The following is a 23,465-nucleotide window of genomic DNA, read 5'->3' on the forward strand; positions in this document are numbered from 1 at the left end:
GCCACCCCAAAGGGATGAGGGTGGAAGGCCTGGGGGACAAGAGATTTTCAACTGGGGTCAAGGAAGTGTCACCGGATTTATAAATAAATGGAAGCTCAAAGAACTGAAAATATAGAGAACATTAAGTAGAGTGGACACAAAGGCAGGAAGCATGAACCCATTTATTGATATTCACTCTATCTGTGTTTTGAATTCTTCATCTTATAAAGAGAGAAGGCACTTCCTTGGTCTTGCCCACTGTATGGAAGAGCTGAAGGACTCGCGTGTAAAAATGTTTTATAATGTATTGATTGCTGTGTGGTTGCTATTAGCTTACTTTGGTTATTGTAATACCAGTGCTAGTCAAGTGTTAACTTTTAATATTTTGCTTTTAATTATATCTACACATGTGCAGGTATGTGCTCCTAAGTACGGGTGCCTGTGGAGGCCAGGATAAGGTGCTGGATCCCCTGCAAGTATAGTTCTAGGTAGTCATAAGCTGATGAACTAAACTTGGGTTTTCTCGGAGAGGAAGGAGTGCTTTTAACCACTAAGGTGTCTCTCCGGCCCTCTGACTCCCTTTAAGATTTATTTTTTCATAAGCATGATAAACTCCGTAAAATGATCTCTTTCCGTTTCTCTTTAGGCTTTTGTTCCGAAATTTGACAAGATACCTTGGCTTAGTGAGGCCAGCCTGGTAAACAAGCCACTGGTACTCAGCATCCCTAGAAGGTAACTTCCCAGCTTCTGAGGACACACCATTTGAGAAAGAGCCCAGTGGTTGTGCACTTACAGGGGAGAAGTGCATGTGACCTGTTGAGAAACCAAGTCGAGTGCACAAAAGATAGGACATGTCCTGGTTTCTCAGACAAAAATGCTGTGTAAGGCCTGACTAGAAGAATGAGACCCAGCATAACACCTTCATGTCTGCATGCACGATTCAACCCCAGGCACTGTAACTCAAAACACATCCATGGCTTACCTCCCCTGCTTCAGTTTCTAGTCTTTGAATTTTAGCTGTCAAAAGTCTAGAACTATAACATGCCATCTTCATAGAGCAGCAGCTGTTGTAGGTCACTTTAGGCCTCCTTGGTTTCACGCCCCTTCCCCAAAAGCCAATAGAGAACACATTTCTGTTTTTGAAAGCTGAGGATTTATATGTTGGGGCATTTCAGCTTCTCCTTAAAATAATTATGTGTTTTTTTTTATTCAACACCCCCCTTAGTAATTAAATTGTCCCTGGGTGTGGTGATTAGTCTTCTGTAGGGGAAATTGTTGTGGGATGACGAAGGGAAGTAAGGAATCAGGGTACAAGAAGGAAGGCAGAGAGACAGTTCCATAGGCTTGTCATAGACTGGAAATGGTTGCTAGAAAGAGCACAAGAGCTTCTTTTCCTGTTGATAATTGTCATGCATCCTTAGGTACAAGAGCAAATGGCTGCATTAGGGACATCCATACATCGGTAACACGTTTGCTCTGTCTGCACTTTAAATCAGTTCCCCAAAAGCTGGATGGTTTTGTGTATTTTCAAAGCAAACGTTTGAGTGCCTATTGTTTAAGTGTGTGTGTGTGTGTGTGTGTGTGTGTGTGTGTGTGTGTGTGTGTGTCTGACATGAGCTATCAGAGGTTCAATAAATTCAAAGGTTTGCTTAGGAAGTCACAAAGTAATATACCTATTAAGAGTTGATAATACCTCTAGACTCATTGTGAATAATGATAACTTAGCATCTTTTTAAATTCAACTTAGGTCATAAGCTCACATGCTGATGGCAGTCAGACGGAAGCCACACTGATAAGGTTGCTTAGAGAGGGAGGTAGCAGTGAATAAGAAAAAAATGACCAAAGGTGACACTCCCTCTGTCTGAGTCCAGGGCCAATGTGCTCAGTTTTCTAATTAGAAATATGGAAATGTTCAGTTGCTCATGCCTGACATCTAATAAGCTAACCACCACCATCCCACAGTACTCTCTGCCCATTAGCTGTGCCTCTGAACCCAGAAACACAGCATCCCAGTGTGTGTTCATCTTGCTTCCAACTCTCCTGGTCTCTTTCCAATGCTTTGGTGAAAGGTCGGGAGTAGAGAGCCAAGCAGAGCTTGAGAGAGGCGGCTTAGCACTCACTGGTCAGTCAAGGTACCTGTTCTTTCAGAGTCAAGATCAGGGCTGTCAGGGAGACTGGTCTATCTGCAGCATCTGGAAAGGGATGCAGTAACACACACACACACACACACACACACACACACACACACACACACACACACACACACCTGCCACTGGCCAGCTTTAGACTAGTGATAAGAAGTTACTTAAGGTAGTAAGTGAAATTCTTCCCAGTCAAAAGCTAAGACTGAGGGAAGAATCTTGGTGTCTGCTTAGAGAAATGAGCCTACTTACCTCATAAAACTTGTGAGAGTGAGTACCCTCAAGTCTCAGAGGGCAGGATAGAAATACAACTTATTGGGAAAGGAAAGGGGAAATTGATATATAGCTGTTTTTAAGGACAAAATGTATTTGTCCAGAGTTCCAGACCCCAATCTCTCTGTTTGGCAGTAACTTTCCTACACCCTTGGGGGACAGTTCAAATCATTCAAAGTATTAGTCACCCTTGGGAAAGCAGATATAATAGAATAGTCTAGAAAGAATAAAGGGATGTTTAGTGGAATATGTCTCAGAATATCCCAGTTTCAAACAAACTCTGGAAACACAGCTGTGGGGATGGAGGTGAGAACACACACACACACACACACACACACACACACACACACCCCAAGAAGTAACATGGAAGTGCCTGTTTGAAATTTCCAGAAGCACTCTCCAAGCTTGGCCAAACTGAAACCACACCTGTTAGGGAGAGGTTATATTGAAGCAGGAATAAGCTAGCCTTGTTGCCTTTCCTGGTCAGTTTTGGGGTAATAAATCTGAGGCAGCCCATTCCCATAACACAGAAGCTTGGGAAGGAATATACATCAGACCACCTCCCCAGCTTCCTAGGTCTCAGGAAAGTGGTAAGAGAAATGGAATAATAAATCCTCCAGGAACACCACACTCCGTTCCCACAAACAATGAACAATGAAATCCCTTCTCTCTAAAGCAGAGAGGTGTTCTTGGCAGAAGACCAGCAGTCCATGTTTCCATCTCTTGGACAGCGGGGACATGCTCAGTGTCTTACCGCCCCCATGCCGAGGCCTCAGCCCCTCATTCCTTAACTCAGTGAACTTCAGTGGGAGGCTGGGTTATCCTGTGGAGACAACTGGTGCTGTCCTGTCCCATCTCCATGTTTCCCGACAACCGGGGAGAATGTTCCAGCGAAGGCTGTTCCATGTGGGAGGACAGAGGTGAGTTGTTGGAGTGTGCAGGGGCATAAAGTCTAGGAAACCCAGCCAGGCACGAAAGGATGGGTTCTTGGTAAGTGTTAAAGCATCCATTGCAGGTGCTTTGAAGCGGGTAAGGAGCACGCCATTCTGTGAACTTCTGCTTTCGGAAGCAGCCTTTCCCCTGAAATTATTTGTATCACATCCAAAACGCTCGCTGGTTAGTTGAAAAACCAACAAGGAAGAGAGAAGCCAAGATGGCCTGAGAGGAAGCCTCACCACAGGCCTGGGCTGTGCAGAGCAGGAACAGGAGGCAGTGGGAGTGCCCCGGGCCTTCCCTGGACCAGTGGAGGGCCTGGCTCGCCCAGCCCAAGGCTGATTCTAACTTCCCTTTGCATTGATTGCCTAGGTATCACTCCTCCGTTGTTCTGACTTCATACAAGAAGGATATGTATTTGCCACACATGTTTGAAGATCCAGATGTCACACTGAAGGTACTCAGGTTTTCATTGAACCCAGATGTTAATCCTCTTGCTTCAAGAGAGTAGGATGTTTTGTAGACATTATATCGACCCCCCTTATCCTTAATAGAGAATGGAGGTGTATTTCCTGACCCCTGAACTGGCACATCATCACTGTTCGGTGAATATTTATTTGTTCAATTAAATGAATTTGTATCACTACACATAAAGTCAGGTTTTATTTGTCCTTACCATGACTCAGGTATTTCAGTGCCCCAGTCTACCTCACTAAAACTAAATAGAAATACCCGAAGGGGAAACAGAAATGAATTTCGGAAGAGTCTGTCAGAGCCCGTCAAAGACAGCTTCTCAGCTTGGAGCTGGATGGGCCTCGTTTCCAGAGACATTAAGCCAGCTTCTTCCTCAACCCCATGAGTTACTTACGGCTTCTACCAAAAAAAAAAAAAAAAAAAAAAAAAAAAAAAAAAAAAAAAATCCCTACTCCTAAGGAAACTTCCATTTAAATCCCCACTCTCCCCTGCAGCTCACAGAAATCCTATACAACCGGTTGCTGGCGGCCTTTGGGGGCACTGTGACACCTAGAGGGCTAGCACTTGTGGAGGGAGGGAAAGGAGGGACACCCCTCACAGTTTTCACCCCTAAAACTGCAGGGATTCCGGAGCTGTTGCAAGGCAGCTCCTGAAGGAGAGTTCCCACAGCACTTGGCCCAGTGGCCAGTTATTAGGAGCCCTGTGCCCCTTCTCATCTATTCTAACACAATACGGAAATGAGTAATTCAACTGCAACCCACAAACACAGCACAGGCTAGCTGGATGGGACAAGACCAGTGATAACCACAGAAGTATCAGACTGGGGCAAAGTACTTGAGAAGATGGGAGGGAAAGTCATGACAGGTGGGGGCGGGGTGAGGATCAGATCGAGGGAAGAAGTGGCCCCTGCTCAGCTTGAAGGAAACACCTATAATCCAGAGCCAGTTTAAAGAGAGCGGAAAGAGACTCCGGCCAAGGATGCAGTATCAGTCAAGATATGGAGCCTGAAGGTGCAGGAAATGCTTGAAGAACATCCAAAGGTCAGAGCCAGTAAAGCCAAGAATGCTAAGCAGACATGCCATTGTTGGCACGGGGGTGTCAGGAACCAAGCTGTGCTAAGTGTCACCACATTAGTCTCCCTCATGGCCTGAAGAAACAAGACGCACACTAGGTGACTGGGAGAAGGAAAACTGGTCACAGGCAAGAAGCTTTCAGTCACTGAATATCTACACTGTTTAGACAAGCCTTCATCCGCTGCCAAATGCCTGCTGCCGCTGGTGTGCCCTGACTCTCAGTGCACTGTGGCAGCCTAGACACTAAAACACCAAAGCCCCCTGTCATCTACAACAGAGGCTTTTCTAAAAGACTTTAGAACCCTTCCTCTTGTAGAGCCTAGCTTTTTGTGACTGCAGTGCCGCGCCTGGCCGCCAGATGGCGGTTAGGAGCAACAGCTTCCAGAGGCCTGATCAACAGTGAGCGAGAAAGATCTGTGTAGATAGATGTGAGAGAAACCTCAGATGCACTGCTCTTAGTAAGAATGAGAAATCCACGGACTTTACCCTCGTTTTCTCTTCCTAGGGACTGCTCCTTTACTGGTTTTGTGTGCGTGTGTGTCTGTGTGTGTGCGTGTGTGTGTGTGTGTGTCTGTGTGTCTGTGTGTGTCTGTGTGTGAGAGAGAGTGACCATGCTGTGCGTCAAATCACAACAGACCTCCACAGTCAGCTCTGAGCTATGAGTTCTTGCCACATAAAGCTGTGAGGAAAACAGACTCAGCAGCTGCTCCTTTCCAGAAAGAAACTATGTCACACCTCAAGGGAGTGGAATGTTTCTTTATCCCTAAACCCTGAGGACCTGCGAAGAAACTGCTAATCATCCAACGGGACACTGTATAAGGCAAAGGTCCCGACACCTGGCTGGCTCCTCTTCACCCTCAGCAGTCAAAGGGCACAGGCTGAACTGACACATCCCACAGCAGCATTCCTCACTTGCCCTGGAGGGGCCTCGCAGCAGCTGCAAGTGGCAAGTGTGACTGAGGCAGGCAGAGGGGAAGCAGACAGTGAGAGTAGGCTGCATGGAGGGGTCTAGAACCAGGGGCGGGGCGGATGGAGGCCCAGAGGCGGAAAGGGGGAGCCTATGGAAGAAGGTCTAAACATTTCCTCCAATGTTTACTGGGCAGAGACTCTCAGGAGCCAGACTCTCAAGTAGAAATTTGCCTCGCGAATGTTCCAGGAACTTGACTTGTTCCACAGAGAGGGAAAGGGGGCAGGGGTGGCTGGGAAACCACACCTAGAGACTCTAAACCTCCTTCGCCAACCTGCACTGATTACAGCTCTCTCCATCCCTGCCCCCACCCGCTGCTCCTCACTCTATTTGATCTGACTCTGGTTTTCGGGATCTAATGAAGTCACAGTGAACATGCCAGCATTCTTTACTTGGCACTTAGCAGACCTGTGACAAGAAGCTTTGGCTGAAGACATAGTGCAGCTTGGAAACAACACAAGATGAATCCATTTTCTTGCCACTAAGACTTCTTCAGCCAATTATTTCTCAATGATTCTAACTTTTGAAAGTCGTGACCACATGAAACTATCTCATACACTCTTAAGCCCTTTTTCTGTGTATATTTATCAACTGTATACAATTATAAAGATAATTTTAGATTAATGAGTATGGATGTTATGAAATGATTATGGTCACAGAACTTTAATAAATCTGGATGATAGATTCCTGGTTCTTTTGTGTATGCTTAAATTTTTCCTAGTGAATAGTAAGGTTTTTGAAACTTTAAACTTCAAGTAACTTTTGAAACCATATTCAGACTTACTCTTTGATGGAAATCATTGATTTTTCAGATAGAATGGGAGAAAGTCCCTATGTTATTAATTCTACATGATTACTTTACGAAGTTTCTGAAACAGTGAACATAGTCTGCTAACTACCCTTTCGGTCTTTAAACGGTCTAGGGAGAATTTTTGTCTTCACGTGACTCCTAAGCATCCTCTTTTATCCTGACAGGGCGGGGTTATCTGCCTCTGACCATTTTGTAAAAGCAAAACAAGACAAAAAATTCCCATCCCAGTGAAGCTAAGTGTGTATGTTACCAGACAAGTCTCTCAGTCTCTCAGGGCTACTACTTCCTCACTGGGTTGAGAAAGAAAACCAAGAAGATCTGCGTCAACTAAGTCAAGAGTAGAACGAGGAAAAGGAATAGACACAGCAAAGAGCAGAAATTCTTGGTTATAATCAAATCAAGGTTGTGTCTATGTTTAAAATCATCATCTGGTACTCACATCTGTAGTTTTAACTGTGTAAACAGGTGTGTGTGTGTGTGTGTGTGTGTGTGTGTGTGTGTGTGTGTGTGTGAAGAATGAAGCAAACTTCAGGTTCTTTATCAAGCATTTTAAAAAGCCAAAATCTTGGGTCATGAGCCAATTCTTAGGAACCTCAGAAAGTACTGTCCTAAAACAAGATCTTCCAGCTGTGAAGCATGAAGAGGACCCCTCAACATCTGGGGACTGGCTGACATTCCATCCGGTGATACCTCAACATCTGGGGACTGGCTGACATCAGTGATACCTCTGCTAGGCCTTCAACAGGTTGCTGTCACTACCACTTGGATCCGTGGTCTTGAAGACAACTGCTTGGAAAATAGACACATTAATGTTTTGGTGTCTCTAGCTGGAGAGATGGTATCACCAGGAGCTTGACTATGAGCCTGGACAGTTTTCTCTGCCGCCACCACTGCCGCCACCACTGCTGCTGCTGCACTAGCTGTAGGGAAAAGGGTAAGGTGGGAATGTTACAGGAAGAAAAGACCTTGGTTCCATGGCTGGGAAAAAGAGAAAGGATCAGAAAGGGAAAAGACCAGAGGAAAGGAGCCCTACTGAACATGGAATCCAAATGGATTTATGCCAAGCTTAGATTTGCCTATTACAGCTGCCTTCTTACCCTCCTGATAAAGAGGAATAGAGCAGCTCTTCTTGGTGGTGAGCCTGAGCTGCAGTGTAGTCAAGATCAGGTTTGCTCACTGAGACACTGGCCTTTGTCCATTGCATTGTTAGGAAGATCTCTGCATTGTTGGCTCTATTTCGTGGGGAGGGGACCCTGAATTGAGCACCAGCATGCAAGCATTCCTTGACCTGCTTCCTGACTGCAACACCATGTGATCAACTGCTTCATTTTCTGCCACCTTAACTTTTCCACTATAATTGACTGTGTACCTTGGAACTATGAGCCGGGGGTGGGGGGGAACATAAATTGCTTTGGCCACTGTATTACATCATAGCAATGGGGAAAGGAAAGCTATGTCTTAGAAGATAATGAATTAAAAAGTACAGATTAAGAATCTAAAGAATATTTGTTATCCTTTTCATGCCAAAGAATGAAAGACACCACTGCAACTGGACTATGTAAGCACTGCCAGAGTTGTTAGTAACTATACCTTCGGGATTTCACTAATACATCTGCCCCTCAAAAATACAAGTAATGGATGAAGGAGCTACAGGGTAGGCCAGCCCCAGAGAACCTGAGAAGATATGGCAGCGAGTTGGTTTCGCTCAAACCTAAGGGAACAGACACAGAGAACCCTCTTTTCACACAAGCCATCCTCCCACCAGAAAATCGAGGTATTCCAACCACCAGAGGATGACTGCAGGCTTATTCTCCCAGGTGATTGCAGACTGACTCTGGACCTGGGATGCCCTCCTATCCTCTTGTCCACATGCACAGGCACATACACATACATACATAGACACACACACACACACACACACACACACACACACACATGAGCCTATCTACACAGCTCTTGCCATTTTACTCTTCTCAGACCCCATCCTCTGTTCATCACTCCCAGTGAACTCAGCAATGCTCTTTAGCTTTGCAGTCCCCAGCAATTATAATACCTTCACCACTGTTAGAGTCTGAATCCAAAATGGCCCCACAGAAGTTTGTGTTTTGAGCATGTCATCTGCAGCTTAAGGTACTAAATGGAAGGCTGTGGAGCCTCTAGAAGTTCAAGCCCAACTGGAAGTAAGAGCATTTGGGCCTGGACTTTGAGAATTATACTCCCCCTGGTTCTGCATGACCCACCTCTCTCCTGATCTACTATTATGTGAACATGCTGCCGCTATCAACTCTCACTGTCATGGACCAAAGGACCCCGCCTCCCCCACCATGATGGACTGAATCCCTGAAACCATGAACCAGAATAAACCTTTCCTTCTTTGTTCCTGTCACAGAATAAAGAAAGGTAGCTTATCCAAACACAGTCATGCTCTTGAGGTGCAGATTGCTGGTTGGTGAGCAGCTTGACATGGGGAGCTGTGTCTTATTTACTTGAGTGTACCTAAAATACAGACCAGTGAATGAATTTGTATTGTCTTCATATCCTCCTGAGAGCTTTGTCTTATTTATAGACCCGTAGGGCACCAACTCGTAAATGGTGGCCACACAATAAATCCCAGCTGTTAAATTACCTGATCTATGCATTTACACTCATGCCAGTGCTTTCCAAACCTCAACAATGATACTGAGTTGATTCGTTGACTCATCCTATAAAGATGAAGTGTATTTTACCTATCTGTCAGAAGAGCACAACTTTGGTTGGTAGTATTCAGTCTTCAAACTCCAAACACTGTGCACCTCTCAGAGGATGAAACTACTTGTAGGTAATTTGGCAAAGGTTGCCTTTGGTGCACACTAATCATACTGGGTAGATGTGTTCAACCTCACCAGTCTCCCATACCTCCCAGGAAAACAGGAATGAGTCAGGGGATACGTGGGTCAACTGGGAGGAGAAAGCTGATAATCATTGTCTGTCCATCACTGTGGTGTTCTTCTTACCTGTTTTCTACACTTTCTGTGGGTGTATCAGATTTACTCTGATGTCAGAGTGCATGACAATGTGTTAGATAGAATCTTCAAATGTAATTTTAAATTCAAGTTCTCATCTCCCTCCTAAAGAATCCTCTGCCAGAGATGTACATTAGGGACTTCTGTTCCAGGTATACACACTCTGAGTCTCTTTCCCATTTTGTACAAATGGAGTAAGAGAAACAACAGTCCTTACGGTGGACAGAAGGGAGCCCCATCCTTTTGCTACAGCTGTGGCTTTGCCCTGGTTGGCACAGCCCTTCTTCCCCAAAGGAGGGAGCTCAAAAGACATGGACCAGCTCTAGTTCAGCTATGACTTAATGAATGTACAGAAGAGACAGGTTTTGGTGGACCATGGATGCTAGGGAGCCAGTGTTGGTCAGAGATGAGTAATTGGTGTAAAGGATGCCTGGAAGAACCTCCTAAAAGACTAAAAGGAAATTCTTAATGAGTCAAAGGTTCTCAGGCCTTTTGATGAAACTTTTTTGAAAATGGGGGAAACCTATGGGGAAATACAACCCATCTGCCATATATACACAGGCTAAATGATAGATCTTACTGGATTTTAGTCTCTAGTCCCCTGAGCTAGCTGTCCTAGTATATCACTGTATACAGCAGCACTGAGACTATCGCCCTGTTTATAGTCACCTCCTCTTGCTTAAGCCCTTTCAGAACCTATAAATGGCAGCAAATCCTAGATTCAGTATCTACCCTGGAGAGCTAAAAATCAGAGTATCCATTTTATTTTTGTGAAAGAATAAAATTTCCCCTTTTGCCTAATTTGAGTCTCTTCCTTGCCCTGGGTATCTGACCCTCTCCTCACCCATCTCTGTCCTCTCTCCCCAAAGGCTAGAAAGAATGAGCATGAAAACCTGTTGTCCAGAAACAAGCAACTGTGCTCCACATGTCGAGGATGTCAAGAAGTGAAAACGGTAGGCAAAGGGTGACAGACAGCGCGTGTGCCTTCCCAGGTAGAGCTTCTCTGCCTCCCCAGGAGCTCAGTACAAAGAAATAGTGATGGAGCCCCTTCCACAAAAGGCTCTGACTGAGCCTGCAAATGAGGCCGTGAGTCCTGAGAACATCTACTGACACAATATAAGCAACTGTCTCCATTTCAAGGAGCCGAAAACAAACCAGGGTAGGTGGACCAGAGGTGCAAAGATGAGAGGAGACATTTTGATGCTTGTTGTTAGCTACATACTTACAGAGATTCCAAGAGCTATGAGCTTCTTCTCTCACTATGACATCCTCACAACACACACGTGCATGCATACACACACGCACACACACATATAGCATACACACCAGTCTTCTCCATTAGTACAATTATGAGACAAGTTGCTTCCTTTAGAGGTTGTCATTAACTCAGTCTTAGCCTCAGTAATAAAGCTGGGGAGAGGTCCTGTAGTAGCTTCAACCAGCCAGGGGTGTCCCTTGGCCTGGATAACTATGATTTGTAATGGAAAATATCAGTAAGGAGGATCGTTATGGGAAAAGAAGTCTCTCAGGAAATCTGAAAGGAACAATGACTCAACACTGCCACGTGTCAGAGTCAGTACAGAAAAGAGTCCTGTTTTAGGGAGATCACAGATCAGAATGAGAATGTGGATTAATTTAAGGATTAGGATTAGGGTAGCATGGTATTGGGGTTAGAGTAGGGGTTAAGAGTGATTTAGCTAATGGTTAAATACAGGTGATGAAGGACCACTTTAAGTCTGGTATCCACTAAATTTTCTTTGTCATGAGGAGACTTAAGGGTTAATGGATGAGGAGCACAGGAACCAATTAGATAAGGAAGAAGGCCGATGGGTAAAGGTGAACTGAGTGAATTCTGGTAAACGCTGCCCTCAATGTTGCTGCCTGTTGGTTTTCCACACACCGGGGACCAGAGTGTTCCATGTAAGCATTGGCTGTGTTCTGACTGGGATCGTTCCTGGTTCTATTCCTGCTATCACATGCAGAGTGCCCTGACCTTGGGGATAAGCTGGCCACAGCCAACAGGCCCACTTGGGACTTAGGAAAAATTCTTCCTCAATGCCTCTTTCTTGACCTTTCCCCTAGCTCAGACCTGACAGGAATATATAATAGAGATCATCAAAAGTTGGGGAGGAAACAGGATAAAGTTGACTAATGGGTACCAAAGCAGAAATGAAAGTTAGGAGTCCTGTGAGTCTCCAGCACAGTGGGATGACTGTAATTCATGATAACTTATTATTTTATGTGCCAAAAGAAGCAATGAACTGAAGAACTCCAAATACAAACCAACAATTTGGAAACTGTCAAGTGTCGAAGTTAGAACACTGCACTAAATAAATTAGTACAAATGCGTGTTTGTCACACTTAAAAAACTTGTTTAAGGACAGAGAAATATTTAACTACCCTGATTTAATCATCACACTATACTCATATATCAAATTATGACCATAAGTCTGTACACTTAAAGTTTAAAATAAAACTTGATAAAGGTGGGAAGAGAGGACTAGGTTCACCCTGATGAAGTTTGTCTCGGGAACAAAAATGCCATTGTTGGCGGCATTGGTCTGAGCATCCCCTAGACCCACCCCTGTGCATAAAATACTATCAGCCTTAGTGAAGGGCTTTAGAACAAGGCTCTTGCTACTCGGCAGGAAATCAATAGTTCCCTGCCACGCCCACTTTGGAACACAGCCAACTGTCTATAAAATTTTGGAAAATGACAAGGTCTTTTTCTGGCATTCTCTCCCCTTTCATGTGTCTAGAAATCCCCCTCCCAGGTTCTCATTGAAGTTCTTGCTACCCCCACCCCCTTCTCAGCTACTCCTGGTCTCCTAGTCATCACCCCCCCCCCTGCATCTTCCCACAGCCAATGATTCAGAAGAACAATCTTACTAAAAATGATAGAGCTAGCATTTACTCTTTCCATTTTCAGGCCCCTCTAGAGGTACTGGACACGGGACAATTTGCAATTTTATTGGCAAGAAGGCCAAGGGAACACCTGCACCAGTGCTTTTGTAATTGTCAGTTCAATGTCCTGGGGATAAGCATCTTGGGGGCTGGGAGGGTGCTAAGTGAATGTGCACTCTCCTTAAGGAATTGGTCTGAAGTGCTGGGGTCAAGTCTAAAGCCCAGGGTGTGGCATTTCCCAGCTGGGGAAGCCCTGGTTCTAGCCATGGCTCCGTACGGATTCCAGCCTTGGTAAAAGGCACACATTTTCAAACATGCTTCAAACTGCCATCGTTTTCTCAGTGATTTAACTTTGGAAATGTATTAAAAGGGTAATGTAAGAGCTAGAAATATGAGCACAATGGTGTAGAGATGTGTGTAGAGCATCTCCTCGTGAACACGAATGTTGATCAGAAAAGCTAAACATCATTAAGCAAGGAAGTGCACCGAAGTTTTATGGGTGTTCTGAAAGCAGGTCTTTAGACCAAGAGCAGAGAAGCACCAGGAGCCCCACTGTGTGTAGAAGACACCTATACCCCGAGATGGGGAGTAGAAAGTTGTAAGAGGATACATGAACAGTATCAGACACAGCTCAGGGTGGCCAAGGTCCGCTGTGTACGACAGAATGTAGTTACCGTCAATGTACTAAATCAGGCTTTCTTTCTTAGGTACAGCCAAAAATTTTCATAATACCGGACCATCAGAAACCATTCTCCCAGAATTCTGTGAATCACAGGTGAGCCAAAGATGTAAACTGGGCTATGACATAAGTTTGGGTTCTAACTCTTTGGGACAGAGGTTTGGGACTGAAAGGACAGTAAACAAAACACCCAGGGATGAAGTTCATAGTGTTTTTAGCTTCCGTTGAAATGAAAGGGCCACACTAATTTAAATTATTTTACTTCTTAGCATGAATGACTATTTAAGTTACTATTAGCACAACCTTCCTTTTCCCTAACAGTCCAAGGAATAGGGGAGAGAATTTCTTCATCACCCTCAGGCAGATAACAATTCTTCTGTAGATGATCTATATCTAATTCACAAAATATGAGTGACAGCATACAATTTGTCCTGAATTCCAGGCATCCTCTGTCACCTTTCATCAACTCAAATTCTAGTTATCTGTTTGATTGTCATTTGCTGCAATGCAGCAGAAATATAACAATACAACCAATGCCACAAAAGTAATATCCAGTCAAATTCCAGTTAGTGAGGTTTTTAAACCTTTATCCTGTATTTGACTATTAACAGTAAAAAAAATAATTTACCTCTTACTTTATTTTTTAAAACTATAGGAAGAACATGGAAGGAGGTGTGTGTGTGTGTGTGTGTGTGTGTGTGTGTGTGTGTGTGTGTACACACGCACGTGCACAAGTATAATGTTCTCATTATGAAAACTTCAATTAAAAAAAAAACTCCAGGCTCAAATACGATGCTATCCATGTATGAAATTATCATAATGAAACTCATTGTTTTGTAACTAAAACAACAACAATAACAATAGCAGCAAGCATGGACTCGATCTGGCTAACACATCAATGTTCTGAAGGCCTTGTCATAGACCCTGGAACATGAGCGTAGTGTCACCTTCACAAAGGCGTTACAAGGGATTCTAAGGCAACATTTAATTCTCTCCCTTATATAAAAAGAAAGGTGGAAGAAGCTAATTGGTCTTTTTGTAATCCCATGTGGCTCGGAAGCAAGTGTTCGCATTGCTTTTCCGACATCGAGGCCTTTTGTTCCAGACTACAACACAGTCGGGCACACTGACACCATGTACCAGTGCGGGTCACTTACACAAAGGTCACGAGGAAACACGTGTCCCCATAGTCCAAGTTCCAACACTAATAACATTTACTCATAATTTTTATCATGATAAAAAGTAATTCTGATAAATACTCTTTGCAAACTTTAAATAGGAAACACTTTGAATCCAGGCTTCCTGAGCAAAAGCGGGTTCTTCCGTGAAAGAGACTTTGAAACCTTTCCTTACCTTGGTTTATTTAGAATGTTTTGTACTTTGAGTAAAACACTTAATCCCCAAATCCTTAATTGCTTTTATTTTAAGCAGATTCTTCTTGTTCCTTTAAACTGTGGCTAAAAATTGATTGATCTTAAAATCCTCCTGAACCTTTGTTTTTGGTTTCATTTTCAACACAACAAAAGAAAGCCTCCCACTTCTGTTTGGTCCTCCTGAGAGTGACTTTAAAGAGTGCTCTGTTCGTTGCTTATAAAATCTACACTTTTTAACTCTCACCACACATATGACATTGTCCCCATCAAAACAATTGCTATTAAAAAGATGTATTTTATGGTCATTTTTGTGTATGCCGTGAGGGTGCACCTGAAGAGGCTGAAAAGGCATAGGATGCTCTGGGACTGGAGTTACAGGCAGTTGTGAGCCCAACAACATAAGAACAGGGAACTGAACTCAAGTCCTCTGGGAGAAACAAGCCTTCTTAATCACCAAGCCTTCTCGACAGCCCTCCCACTTCTAAGTGATTTTGACTAAAGCCACTACAAGAGCTAATAGTTTACGAATGTCAGAAGTAAAGGAGAGGGAAGAGAGAAAGAATGGGGGTCACACACTTATTTGTAGGTCTGTAGACCACACAGACCATAAGCTCTCCATTCCTGAAGACACTGAGTTGTCCGCAGAGCATGGACAATGAATCAGTTCTGCTTCTCTTTCTCCACCTACATGAGACCTTCAGTGACAAGTGAATTAAATTTGTCTAGACCAGCCATATGTCTTGGTAACAAAGCAACCTCAGAAGATCTTTTTGGAAGTGGGTACACTAAAATATGTCATCTTTCAGTGGTTCTCAACCTACCAAGTGCTGTGGCTCTTTACTACATACAGTTCCTCAGGTTGCAGTAACCTGAAACTATAAAACTGATTCATTTTGTTTCTGTTATGAATTATAGTAGAAATATCTAATATGCAGGATATCTGATATGCCATCCCCAAAGGGGTCACGACCCAAAGGTTAAGAAACATTGTAGCTAGTTCATCAAATGGCAACAAATTGTAAATCTTAAGGAATTAAGCAGTTTAGATCAATGTTTTGAATGTTTGGAGTGAGGGTCACCCCCACAGCCTTGATGGAAAGAAATGGAGATCTCACTAAGCCTCTAGCCAAAACATTTTCTCAGTTTTGCTCTACAGGCACAAATTGACTAACTTGGAAGATTTCTTACGTTTTATGAAAATTAAAGCAATAATTTCTTAATCCTTACTAGTTTTAGACTCTACATGTTAGAGTAAAATATTAGAATGAAATATGGTTAAATAAAGGTTCTATCAAAATTCATAAAGATACTACTGAGGAAAAGCACCTGAGACTTAGTGTTGTTTGGACAGTTTGCTGTCTCACCAAGCTGCAAGGCCACAGAGCAGCGCACCCCACTCTCTGTATAAAGACCCAGCCCTTTTTGACTAGGCTCTAACCAACTGACACATGTGATCTCTTGATTCTTCCATCAGAGATGTGAGTCTTTCCTCGAAAGTGCAACAGCTGCATTCATGCAATGACATTCCAACAGGTGTGTTGTCCCTTAGAGTAATCTTTTGGTGTGATACATACTCTGCTTGGGGCCAGAGAATAGAAAATGGAGTTTCTATGATACCCTCTAAATTTTTCTAAGCAAATTCCATTCTCTGTCCCTTTTAAATTTTGCATATTGTCTTTCTATGTGTTGTGATTGTTATACAACCTCCTCTTTCTCCTCCTCCTTTTGTTCCTCCTCCTCCTCCCCAACTTACTCTGTTCTTTCTAAGAGTCTCACATGTTTTCATGTCCTGTTTTTCCCCCCAAGGCACCTTTAGGTCACACAACTCCCCCCCACACACACAGTTATTACTCCATCCACTCTCCCCTTTGCCTCTGAGATAATACCCCCACCCAAAGTATCCCCCACTCTGGGGCACCAAGTCTCTACAAGATTAGGCACATCCTATTCCACTGAAGCCAGACAAGGACATCCTCTGCTACGTCTGTGCTCATGGCCTCAGACCAGTTCTTTGGTTGGTGGCTCAGTCTCTGGGAGCTCCCAGGTCCAGGTTAGTTGACATGAACTTCCTGTGGGGTTGCCATTGCCTTCAGTTCCTTCACTCCTTTCCCTAAGTATTCCATAGGGGTCTCAATCCCCATCCAATGCTGGGTTGTGAGTGTCTGCATACTGGATAGAGCCCCTCAGAGGACAGCTGTGCTATGCTCCTATGTACAAACACAACACAGCATCAGTAATAGTGTTAGGGATTGGTGTCTGCACATGGGATATATCCCAAATTGGGCCGGTCATTGGTCAGCCATTCCTTCAGTCTCTGCTCCATTTTTGACCCTACATTTCTTTTAGACAGGAACAGTTTCAGGTTGAAAGTTGTGTAGGTAGATTGTTGTCCACATCTCTCCACTGAGAGTCCTATATGGCTGCTGGAAGTGGTCACTTCAGGTTCCATATCCCCACTGCTGGGCATTTCGATTAAGGTTACCCACATGGAGTCCTGGGAGCCTCCCCACATCCCAAGTCCCTTCTAGAGATTGTCCCCAGCCCCCACCAGAGGAAGCTGTTCATTCACCTTCGTTCTCCTGGCACCTGGGCCTCTCTCCTGTCTCTCCCCATACCGGATCCTGCCCACCTATTCTCCTCCATCCCTCTGCCTCCCATGGCTATTTTGTTCCTTCTTCTAAATGGGATTTAAGCATCCTTGTTTGGGATTTTCTTCTTGTTTAACTTCTTAAGGTCTGTGGGGTATAGCATGGTTACTCTGTATATTGTGGCTAATATCCACCTGTCAGTGAGTATATACCATGTGTGTCCTTTTGGGTCTGGGTTACCTCGCTCAGGATGATATTTTCTAGTGTCATCCATTTGCCTGCAAAATTTATGATGCCCTTGTATTTAATAGCTGAGAAGTATTTCATTGTGTACATAAACCACATTTTCCACATCAATTCTTTGATTGAGGAACATCTGGTGTGCTTAGTTTCTGGATGTTATGAAGAAGTCTGCTATGAACACAGTGAAACATGTGCCCTTGTGATATAGTGGAGAATCTTTTGGGCATAAGCAATGTAGCTAGATGTGTAGGTAGAATTATTTCCAACTTTCTGAGGAACTGCTAAATTGATTTCCAGAGTGGTTGTACAAGTTTTCAGTCCCATGAGCAATAGAGGATTGTTTCCCTTTCTCTACAGCATGTACTGTCCCTTGAGTTTTTGATTTCACCTACTCTAGTTGGTGTAGGGTGGAATCTCAGGGTCATTTTGATTTGCATTTCCTTGATGACTAAATATACTGAACATTTCTTTAAGTGCTTCTCTGCCATTCAAGATTCTTCTGTTGAGAATTCTCTGTTTAGCCCTGTACCCGATTTTTAATTGTTTAATTGGGTTATTTGGTTTTTTGAAGTCTAAGTTTTTGAGTTCTTTATATATTTAGGATATTAGTCCTCTGTCAGTTGTAGGGTTAGTGAAGAGCTTCTCCTAATCTGTAGGTTGGTATTTTTGACATTGTTTTTGCCTTACAGAAGCTTTCAGTTTCAAGAGGTTTCAATTGTTTATCAATTGTTTATCAATTGTTGATCTGAAAGCCTGAGCCATTAATGTTCTGTTCAGAAAATTTTCTCCTGTGCTAGTTCATTCAGCACTGTTTCCGACTTTCTCTTCTATTAGATTCAGTGTTTTTGGTTTTATGTTGAGGTCCTTGATCCACTTGGACTTGAGTTTTGTTCAGGGTGATAAATATGGATCTATTTGCCTTGTTCTACATGCAGACCAACAATTAGTCCAGGTTCATCTGCTAAAGATGCTTTTCATCACTGTACAATTTTGGCTTCTTTGTCAAAAATTAAGTGTCTGGGGCTGAAGAGATGGCTCAGTGTATAAGAACACTGACCACTCTTCCAAAGATCCTGAGTTCAAATCTCAGCAACCACATGGTGGCTCACAACCATCTGTAATAGGATACAATTCCCTCTTCTGGTGTGTCTGAAGACATCTACAATGTACTTATATATAATAAATAAATAATTCTTTAAAAGAAATAAAAATAAAAAATTAAGTGTCTGAAGGTGAGTGGGGTTATTTCATGGTTTTGATTCTATTCCACTGATTGATCTGTCTGTCTCTGTACCAATGCCATGTGGTTTTTATCACTATTTCTCTGTAGTACAGCTTGAGGTCAGGGATGGTGATTTCTCCCAGAAGATCTTTTATTGTTCAGGGTTGTTTTAGCTATACTAGGTTTTTTGTCCTTCCATACGAAGTTGAAAATTGCTCTTTTGGTGTTTGTAAAAAAAAAAAAAAAAAAAATTGACAGAAATTGTATTGGATCTGTAGATCACCTTTGGTATGATGGCCATTTTAAACTATGTTAATCTTATCAATCCATGAGCATCGAAGATCTTTTCATCTTCTGAAGTCTTCCTAGATTTCTTTCTTTGGGAACTTGAAATTCTTGTCATATAGATCTTTCACTTGCTTAGTTAGAGTTGCATTGATATTTTATATTATTTGTGGCTATTGTGAAGGATGTTGTTTCTATAATTTCTTTGTCAGCCCATTTATCATTTGTATAAAAGAGAGCTACTGATTTGTTTGAGTTAATTGTACATCCAGCCACTTTGCTGAAGTTGTTTATCAGCTGTAGTTATCTGGTAGAATTTGGGGAGTCACTTATGCCTACCTTCATTTCCTTTTGTTGTCTTATTATTCTAGCTAGAACTTCAAGTACTATACTAAATAAATAAGGAGAGAATGGTCAGCCTTGTCTTGTCCCTGATTTTAGTGGGATTACTTCAAGTTCCTCTCCATTTAATTTTATGTTGGCTATTGGTTTACTGTATATTGCTTTTATTATGTTTAGGTATATGCCTTAAATCTCTCCAGGCTTTTAACATGAGGAGGTGTTGAATTTTGTCAAAGACTTTTTCAGTGTCTAATGAAATTATTATGTGGGGTTTCTTTCCATTGAGTTTGTTATACAATGGATTACATTGATGCATTTTTATGTATTGAATCATCCCTGCATCCCTGAGATGAAGCATACTTGATCATGCTGAATGATGTTTTTGATGTGTTCTTGGATTAGGTTTCTGAGAATTTTATTGAGTACAACAATGTTCATAGGCAAATTTTGTCTGAGGTTCTCTTTTTTCTGTCTTTGTGTGGTTTAGGTATCAGGGTAACTGTGGCCTCAGAGAATGAATTAGGCAGTGTTCCTTCTGTTCCTATCTTGTGGAATACACTGCAGAGTACTGGTATTAGCTCTTTTCTTTTAAAGTCTGGTTGAATTATACACTAAACCCATCTGTTTCTGAGCTTTTTTGGAGGGAGGATTGGGAGGTTTTTAGTGACTTTTTCTATTTTCTTAGGAGTTGTGGGACTGTTTAAATAGTTTACCTGATCTTGATTTAATTTTGGTACATAGTGTCTGTCCAGAAAATCATCTATTTTGTTTAGATTTTCTAGTTTTGTTCAGTATATGCTTTTGTAATAAGACCTGGCAATTTTTTCTGTATGACTCCCTTTTTATTTCTGAATTTGTTAATTTGGATACTCTTTCTGTACCATTCAGTAAATTTGGCTAAGGGTTCCTCTATCTTAGTGATTTTCTCAAAGAACCATCTCTTGGTTTTGTTGATTCTTTGTATTGTTTTCTTTGTTTTGAGTTGGTTGATTTCAATCCTGAGTTTGACCATTTCCTTCTGTATACTTCTCTTGGGTATGTTTGCGTCTTTTTGTTCTAAAGCTTTTAGGTGTGCTATTTAGTTGCTAGTATGAGATCTCTCCAATTTCTTTATGAAGGCAAAATTATTTATGAATTTCCTCTTAATACTACTTGTTTAGGTACCTTGTGCCTTCATTTTCACTGAACTCTAAAAGTCTGTAATTTCTTTATTTCTTTCCTAACCAAGTTATTATTTAACAGAGTGTTATTCAGTTTCCATGAACATGTGGGCTTTCTGTTGTTTCTGTTGCTGCTGAAGTGCAGCCTTAGTCCATGGTGATCTGATAGAATGCAAGGGGTTATTTTAATCTTCTTCTGTCTATTGAGGCTTGTTTTGTGTCCAATTATATGCTCAATTTTGGAGAAGATTCCCTGAGGTGCTGAGAAGAATATATATTCTTTTGGGTAACATTTTTTATAGATATCTCTTAAATCCATTTGGTTCATAACTTCTATTAGTTTCATTGTGTCTCTGTTTAGTTTCTGTTTTGATGACCTTTCCATTGGTGAGAGTGTGGTCTTGTAGTCTCCCACTAGTATTGTATGGGGTTCAATGTATGTTTTGAGATGTAGTAAAGTTTCTTTTACAAATTTGGGTACCTTTGCATTTGGGGCATAGATTTTCAGAATTAAGGCTTCATCTTCATAGATTTTTTTCCTTTAATGAGTATGAAATACCCTTCCCTCATCTCTTTTGACTACTTTCAATTGTCTATTTTATTAGATGTTAGAATGGCTACTCCAGCTTGTTTCTTGGAACCATTTGCTTGGAAAACCTTTTCCAGCCTTTTATTTGAAGTAGTGTCTATCTTTGTTGATGAGGTGTGTTTCTTATATACAACAAAATGATGGATCCTGTTTATGTATCCAGTCTGCTGGCTTGTGTCATTTTATTGGTGAATTGGGTTTAAAGATGTTGAGAGGTATTGATGACCAATGATTATTAATTCTTGTTATTTTTATTGTTGGAAGTGGTACTATGTGTGTGTGTTTATCTTCTCTTTGGTTTTGTTGTGAGATGATTAAATTTTTGTGTTTTCTTGGGTCAAGTTATCCTCCTTGTGTTGGTGTTTAACTTTTAGTATCCTTTGTAGGACTACATTAGTAGAAATATATTTTCTAAATTTGGTTTTGTCATGGAATATCTTGGTTTCTCTATCTATGGTGATTGACAGCTTTGCTGGGTATAGTAGTCTGAAGTGACATCTATGGTCTCTTAAGGTTTGGAAGATATCTGTCCAAAGTTTTCTTGTTTTTAGGATCTTGGCTGAGAATTCAGGAGAAATTCTGATAGGTATGCCTTTGTATGTTATTCGGCTTTTTTCTGTACAGCTTTTAATATTCTTTCTTTGTTCTATACATTTAGTCTTTTGATTATTATGTGGTGAGAAGATTTTCTTTTCTGGCCCAATTTATTTTGTGTTCTGTAGGCTTCTTGTATGTTTAAAGCCATTTCTTTCTTTAGGTGAGGAAGTTTTCTTCTACAATATTGTTGGAAATGTTTTCTGGCCCTTTGAATTTGGACTCTTCACCCCTTCTATTTTTATTGTTCTTAGGTTTGTTCTTTCCATGTGTCCCAACTTTCTTGGATGCTTGGGCTTAGGAACAGGCCTCCTGAGAGGCAGGCAGTGCTATTTCTCTGGTTAGAGCCAGTCTCCTGGAGATAGGCAGAGCTGTTGGGTAGGGGTGAGGAAATGGGAGAACTGATCCTTGGAGAGTACCGGTGGAGATTCAGACTGAAAGGAAGATGGGCTTCAACAGGGCACAGGACAGAGCCCACATCTGCTGGGCTCTGTGGGGTCCTAGCTGTTGTGGGGGATGGGATGGGGTGCTCACTTGTGTCCCTGGTTAGAGCAGTCCTCCTGGATGGCAGGCAAAGTTTTGGGGTGTGGGGAGAAGAATGTGAACCTTTTTTCAAAAAATTAAATTATGTTTGAAGAAGCGGTCAAGATAGTAAAGACTTAAGAATTATTCACAACATGAAGTATCTTTTAAAATATTACATTATTTCCTGGCTGTAGTCTTTTTGTAAGGTTATGGTTGTCTGTTTTTCTCACATAACAGACCTAAGTACTCATGTGTCCTAGAACAGTCTCCTCAGAATTAAACCCTCTTTTTCCTTGAGCTAATATTACAATTCCAGATATATTTTATTTTCAATTTAAATTTAATTGGCAATATTCTTAACACTTCAATGTTATTTCTAAATTTCACTTGGCATCTTTGATCAGATTTATAAAAGTCTAAATGTTGTTGCCATGAGATGATACTATTAAAAGAAATTCTTATGTGAATTTTGAGTATGCTAAGGCTAGAGGAGTCTTTGGTGGCTCTTAGTTATTTTGTGTATTTGTGAGAACAGTGTATAAGCCTTTTATCTCTGTTCTTCACACTGTCTTCCAGAGAGCATTTGCTACAGACTGCCCATTTTAGGTCCTAGGACTGCTGTCTTCCACAGGCTGCTGTCAGGTGACTACAAAACTCAGGATACTCAGCACTGTGCCTCGCCCAGGAAGAAAGGAATGAGCAAGACGGTGAAGAAGTGAGTGAGTGGCCAGAGCTCATTACCCCCAAACTCTCATGGAAAAAGCCACCTCTCCAAGCCAGTTTCTGACGCTGGTATCTTCCCCTAATCTTGAATCTCACAAAAGATGAGTCACTTTTTCCTTCCTATGTGCTGCTATTCTTACCACTTCCTCCTAAAGACAAAATGGTTTAATTTCCATAACTATAAAGATTTATTGATTAACACAGAGCATGGTAAGTGTTCTTCATGTTGTTTTGCTGAAATTGTTAATGCATGCTATATTGGTTTTTTTTTTTTTTTTTTTTTTTTTTTTGCTGTTCTAGTTTTATTTATATTTTTGGCTATTAAATGAAAACAAAACCTATTAATTACATAGTCCCAGGGCTTAGCCAGACCAAATCAACGGTTCTTTGGCAATGTTTGGCACTTAATAGGACTGTCCTGTTAATGAACATAATTTTGATCAGAAGTTGACTTTCATTAGAAAACAACTAGAGATTATCTTAATTAGAAATTATCTTAAGTCTTAATGCTAGTCACAGGTTTTCTATGTAAGTCATTTAGCCCATTCCTTTAGGTAGGAGGACCAATGATGATTCCTTGAGCCC

General features: G+C 41.9%; 1 protein-coding gene across 1 annotated transcript in view; it reads left to right on the forward strand.

Moving 5' to 3' along the window:
* Positions 1-22,876, forward strand: part of LOC308432039 (uncharacterized protein C1orf105 homolog) — a gene marked incomplete at both ends in the record, with an annotated part of 35,790 nt that extends 12,914 nt beyond the window's left edge. The window contains 6 exons of the mRNA XM_080931714.1: positions 626-711; positions 3,699-3,783; positions 10,523-10,606; positions 13,265-13,332; positions 16,084-16,142; positions 22,734-22,876. Coding sequence (XP_080787840.1) covers positions 626-711; positions 3,699-3,783; positions 10,523-10,606; positions 13,265-13,332; positions 16,084-16,142; positions 22,734-22,876 — 525 coding nt within the window. The remainder of the gene's footprint in view (positions 1-625; positions 712-3,698; positions 3,784-10,522; positions 10,607-13,264; positions 13,333-16,083; positions 16,143-22,733) is intronic.
* Positions 22,877-23,465: the final 589 nt, after the last annotated feature.

This window comes from Micromys minutus, assembly GCF_963924665.1.
Source record: "Micromys minutus genome assembly, chromosome: 1".
Lineage (NCBI taxonomy): Eukaryota > Metazoa > Chordata > Mammalia > Rodentia > Muridae > Micromys > Micromys minutus.